This window comes from Seriola dumerili, unplaced genomic scaffold, assembly GCF_002260705.1.
Source record: "Seriola dumerili isolate Sdu_G_001 unplaced genomic scaffold, Sdu_1.0 BDQW01000312.1, whole genome shotgun sequence".
Taxonomy (NCBI): domain Eukaryota; kingdom Metazoa; phylum Chordata; class Actinopteri; order Carangiformes; family Carangidae; genus Seriola; species Seriola dumerili.
The window spans coordinates 1,088,802-1,094,860 of record NW_019174567.1 but is presented as its reverse complement, the minus strand read 5'-3'; the positions used below and the strand labels follow the sequence as shown (position 1 = coordinate 1,094,860).

Below are 6,059 nucleotides of genomic sequence, written 5' to 3'. Positions count from 1 at the left end.
TCTTTTCATAAGATCATAAACTTTGTGTGTGTCATAGTTTTCCAACCACAGCTACAAACAGGAAAAGGTAAAACAAAATCAAACAAAACAAGAAATGGATTCCAAAAACACAAGGATAATAAAATAATGTTAAAAGTAGATGAAAACAACAAATCACAGTAAATATTCACAAAGTCTTTCCTTTAAATAATACTTACATTTTGTTGGTTTTTTTCATTACAGAATGGTTTGAATCATGACCAGAAGAATTCTACATCCAGTGACAGCAGCTTTACTGAGTGAGCACCAACTACCTGTCCGACATGTGGTGGCATCACCTGAGCAGGTCTCAGTGATCCAGGACCCTCTGGACCTGGACCTCCTCTCCGACTGAGACGGGGCGCCTTCATCTGAGACTATGACAGGGGGGTGGGGGTGGGGGAGGGGTTCTGTGAGAGGTCCAGCTCAGGACAGATCTCAGCTGAATGTCCAGGGGCCCCCGCCTCAGACAGTGAGTGTTAGAGCTTCAGCTGCTCGGCATGTACACAGTGTTATGAAGTTATCAGCTGAGCAGCGGTGGGGGGGGGGGTACGTCTTCATCGTCCTCATCCTCCTGCAGCGTCTGATCTCACACAGAGAGGAAACAGAGCAGGTCTGCTGGGAAACACAGAGAGATCAGAGCAGAGAAGAGGCTGGGCAATCAGTCACCTGCTGTGGGGTTCAGTTCAGTTTCCTGACTACTCAGATTTTATCCCTCAAGACAGAGAAGAATCTGTGTGTGAGTGTGTGTGTGTGTGTGTGTGTGTGTGAGTGTGTGAGTGTGTGTGAGTGTGTGTGTGTGTGTGTGTGTGTGTGTGTGTGTGTATAAAGCGAAACATTCAACACGACCGTCTCTGTGAATTAATTACTTGTATATATATATATACAAATATATACATACATATATATATATATATATATGTGTGTGAATATACAGTGTTTTAATCAGCTGATCTTCTCTTCTGTATTTTAAACACTTGATGTTCTTGTTCAGGTTCCTCTGTGTTCTGTTTGTTCTCATGTTGATTTAAATCTATAGAAAAAAAATCAAAAAAATGTACACCTTCAACTGAATGTTTCTTTTCCTGAAGTCACGCCTCCATCCAAAAAATATTTATTTCTTCAAAGTTCACGGCCTGAAGAGATATTTCAGGAAATTCAGGGTTTCAACAGTTTCACAAAATGAATTGAATAAACTTAGAAAAAGAAAAAAAAAGAAAAAACTAAAATGCAATGAATGTATTAATCACCACTAATTTACATTAGACGCATAAAGTACGTGTATTTGATCTTTAGTGATGTTTCTGTCTTCAGAGTCTTCAGCAGGAGTTTCCTCTTCATGGTCGAATGGAAACTCAACAACTGTTTAGGATTTTTTATTTATTTCACCTTTAATCACTGACAGTTTTATTTCCTCCTCATCATGAATCGTGTTTGACTCTCGTCTGTTTGGATCAGCTGATTGAAGCGGGCAGGCTGATCGACCTCTGACATCAGAGGGTCATTAATATTCATGAGCAGAGACACTGATCCATCAGCTGTTCTTTAACCCACGACCTGCGGGTCGTCAGACGTCTGTCGGAGACGTTTAGAGCTCATCAGGTTAACGAGGGACGACGTTCACAGAGATTCATGAGTCAGCAGGTGTAAACCGTTCACTCTCTCACTCTGAGTTTCTGACTGACAATCAGCCTGTATACGAGCCAGATTCAGGCCGTTGAACCTGGGAGGTATTATAAATACAATGATATAAATGTATATACTTTTACTACATGTGACTGTGTGTAAATACACCGAGATTTGAAGGTCACTGAGGTGTGTTCAGTTGTTAGTTGATGCTGATGTTTCTTTATGGTTTCTGGTGTCAGATCGTTATATATGTGTACCTGAGCCTGAGCCTGAGCCTGAGCCTGATCCTGAGCCTGATCCTGATCCTGATCGCTCTCCCTCTTTCAACAGAGACAGATGTGTTTCGGGGTTTCCTCCAGTAGGGGGAGCCATTTGTTCAGAAATGTGGTGATGATGTTTCCATGTTTTTAACTCTTTCTTTGATCTGTTCCAGCTAAAATGATTTCATTGTGTTTAGAACAAGAACAGTGACAGTGTCAGTAACTGAACGTGATCTCCTGATTCTTCACAGACTTGTCTGTTGTTGATTTGAAACTGTTGTTTTCTCAGTGAGTTCCTTCTGTTGACTTAACATATAGATTCAGTATCTCCCTTTTATTTTGTAAAGCTGCATTTGATGCATGAAGCATCATATAAAAATGAGGCGTAATTGTGTTGAACATAATAAACAATGTTTCTGTGGTGTTTATCATTAGTAGACTCAAGATCATTACCTCAGACAGCTCCAGGGTCCGGTGGTTCAGGGTCCGGTGGTTCAGGGTTGAAAGTACCAGTATTTCATATTTTTAATTTTATTTATTTATTTATTTTTTTTGTACTGGACATGTACCAACCAGTTATTTCTTTATTTAATTGTTTTATTATTATTATTTATTTACACGCACGTGTTCAGAACAGGCTACATTGTATATTGTTATTGCTTCTAATGTATCTCTTTTTATTTTAGATTGTTTCTATTCTTATGTCATTTTCCGTCGTGCTGCTGTGTCAAATTTCAATTTGCTACACAGGGATCAATGAAGGTTCATCTTCATCTTCCTCCTCATCTTCTTTTATAGCCCACTGTTTTATTTCTGACAGAAAATGTTTGTTCCAGTTTGAAAAGTAAGAAAACGGAACCTCTAGACTCGTCCTGGCAGCAGCTGCACATCTGTACAGATGTGTGTTTCATCTGTTCTCTAGAGTAAAAATAAAAGCTGCCATTTTCTTTATGTACTTGACTTTGTTTCCCAATGCACCACTTCAATAAAAGTTGTTTTATATTCAAACTAACACATGTACACATGATAAGGACACACTGTGTTTGGACCGCGGAGTGTTTTGCAGCAGCTCAGGAACCAGGTTCTGTTCTTGTTCCTCAGAGGGGCGGAACCACAGAGCACACGGGTCCAGTCTGAGGGGGAGGAGGAGGAGGAGGAAGAGTCCACACGGTCACCGAACGCCTTTGTGTCCGCAGACACCTCCGTGCTCTGCAGCGGGGAGACGCAGCAAAACTCCCCGCGACAGCAGGCGAGGAATCCCGGCGTCAGCAGCCGCCGCGCCCCGTTGGAGGAGCGGGGGATGGAGAATCCGGAGCCGAGGACATTAGTGAAGCAAGAGACGGATGTGGATGGTGTGTGAGGAGGAGGAGGGAAAACTTGGAGCAACAGAGAGAATAAAGGAGGAGTGGAGGGGCGTTTATTGTTCGGATCTCCAGACGCATAATCGAGTCCGACAGAACCCGGATCGATCTGATCCACCAGGAGTCCGGAACAAATGGAGGCCAGGGAGAGTAAGGAGTCAGGAGGCTCCTCCGGGGATCAGTGTTCACACCTCGGCGCAGCAGCTGCGGACATGCCGCCACAGATCAGCGCAGAAAACTGCTACAAGCTTCTGACAAAAGCCAAAAGCGAGGGCGCGGAGGGCGCGAAGCAGCGGCTCTACCGATACATGAGCGACCACTACCTGCACGTACTGCGGACTCCCGCCTTGTACGGCCGGCTGACAGCGGGGGAGAGAGAGCACATCCTGGCACGGAGGATGGAGGGGAGGAAGGTGCTGGCGGTGGCCGAGAGTAGCGAGGTGTGCGACCGCGCGGAGAGCCGGGACAATAGCCGGCCGCAGAGTCCGATGCTGCACGCCCCGGAGGACCACAACCACCGGCGGGTGTTCTGCCTCCACCCGGACACGCAGCAGTGGGAAGTCCTGACCAGCCTGCCGGAGGAGGTCCCGGCCAAAGGCTCCGGGATGTGCACCATGTACAACTACCTGTTCGTGGCGGGGGGGATCAGGGCGGAGGGGGACGGCCGCTCTAGGGCGTCGGATCGGGTCTTCTGCTACAACCCGCTGACCGGCCTCTGGAGCCAGGTCCGGCCGCTGACCCAGCCCCGCTGCCAGCTCCGACTGGTCTCCATGGACGGATACCTGTACGCCATCGGGGGGGAGTGTCTGTTCACGGTGGAGCGCTACGACCCGCGCGCGGACAGGTGGAGTCAGGTGGCGCCACTGCCCAGAGGCTCCTTCGCGGTGGCGCACGAGGCGACGTCTTGCGGCGGGGAGCTGTTCGTGTCCGGTGGCTCGCTCTTCTACCGGCTGCTGCGCTACGACTCCCGCCGCGACGAGTGGGAGGAGTGTCCGTTCAACGAGAGCCGGCGGCGGTCCACGGACATGGTGGCGCGCCGCGGCCTCGTGTATCGCTTCGACGTGGACCGGGAACGCGCGGGAGTGAACGTGTACAAGTACAACACGGTGGTGAAGGTGTGGCTCGGCAGCGAGAGCTTCCCGCTGCAGAACCCGCTGCCGTTCCGCTGTGCGGTGCTCGAGGACCGGATCTACTGCGTCAACCGGAGCCAGACGCTGCAGTTCCAGGTGCGGGAGCAGGGGGAGGGGTTCCTGCCGGACGTCCTGCCCCCCCCCGCAGAGGTCAGAGGAGCCCTAGTGCCCTTTGTCCTCTGTCTGAACCGGGACAAGTCTCCAGGACCAGGACCTGAACCCGGTCCAAAAAAGTGCTAACACGTGAACCTGCCTCCTCCTTCTTCTTCTTCTTCTTCTTCTTCTTCTTCTTCTTCTTCTTCTTCTTCTTCTTCAGCTGTGCCTTTTTCTTTTATTCCCGCTTTAACCGACGTTTAATGAAAGTTTGTTTCCACTTGTTGCTGCATGAAAACCAGATGTTTGTTTAGTCCAGCTGCAGCAGACATCTGGAGCAGAGACTGAACATCTGGAGCAGAGACTGTACAGGTGAGCATCTGGTCACTCCACCTGCCGGCTCCTCATCAAACAGCTAAAACAAACACACTCTGTTACCTGCATGTGAGGTCATCCTCTCCAGTGTGACATCATCAAAGTGTTTTTGGCTCCGCCCCCTGTCAGTCTGAGTCTCTTGAACACAAACAAACAGCAAACTGAATGTCGGACAAGGTCAAAGGTCAAAGGTCATGTTCTGATTGTTAAGCCTGAGATGAAATGACTCTTTGATCATCTTATAAAAAATAATAAAAAAGGCGGGAAAGTTGCTGCTTCCAGCTGCTTAAGATCTTGTGTCTTTACTTTTCATTGTGTCAGAAAACCTTTATTTTGACGAGGCGGAGCAGAGTGTTTCCACTTCCTGTGGCTGCAGAGAGTGTGTGTGTGTGTGTGTGTGTGTGTGTGTGTGTGTGATCATGGTGATGTAACCATGTGACATGTGACCCAGACACTGGAGCTCTGTCAGAGGAATCACATAGTGTTTTGTGTATGTGTGTTGACTCTTTATGATCTGAACAGAGACTCATTCATATTTTATCTGCAGTGTGACAGAGTTTAACTGAGAGCCAACACACACACACACACACACACACACTCTACAGTACACTATGTCTCAGTGTGTCACTGACCTGCTTCATCATTATCATCATCAGTTTATTATCGACTGTCTCTCTATCTTCCTCCTCATCAGGACCAAACTTTGTCTGTCCTGGAAACTTCCTGTTAATTACCAGTGAAACACAAAAAAGGAAATTACTACTATTTTCCAGGAAATTACGAGGAAAGTTTCCAGGAAATAAGCTGAAAAATAAAATGTTACCAAAATAAAGTGAATTACTTTTATAAAGTGGAACGATCATCATCTTTCAGTCCCTGGGAGAGCAGCAGAATGTCTCACCTGTCTCCTCTTCTGTGGGGTCAGGTGGGGGTGGTCAGGTGGGGTCAGGTGGGGGTGGGGGTGGTCCTCCAAACATCGACAGCAGCTGAAACTTTCTGCTGAAAAACCAAACAGCAACAATCCAGCAAAGATCCACTGGAACAAACCCTGACTCCTGACAGGAGCAGAGTGAGACCTCCCCCTGACATCAACAATCTCAGTGGGGGGCGCCACCTGCTGTTCACAACCACAATTACAGTGATGATGAAGTATTAATAAATAAAAACCTTTTGGTATTAAAACAAACTGCATT

General features: G+C 47.4%; 1 protein-coding gene across 1 annotated transcript; it reads left to right on the top strand.

Annotated features, from left to right (window-relative positions):
- The first annotated feature begins 3,112 nt into the window (after nt 1-3,112).
- On the top strand, nt 3,113-5,124 carry LOC111231657 (kelch repeat and BTB domain-containing protein 11-like). Its single transcript, XM_022758863.1, has 2 exons — nt 3,113-4,676; nt 4,713-5,124. Exon 1 carries the CDS (start codon nt 3,403-3,405, stop codon nt 4,636-4,638), a length of 1,236 nt encoding a protein of 411 aa, XP_022614584.1. The 5' UTR covers nt 3,113-3,402; the 3' UTR covers nt 4,639-4,676; nt 4,713-5,124.
- Nucleotides 5,125-6,059: the final 935 nt, after the last annotated feature.

Excerpts from the sequence above, each read along its gene's own strand:
- LOC111231657 (XM_022758863.1), top strand. The coding sequence starts at position 3,403 with ATGGAGGCCAGGGAGAGTAAGGAGTCAGGAGGCTCCTCCGGGGATCAG.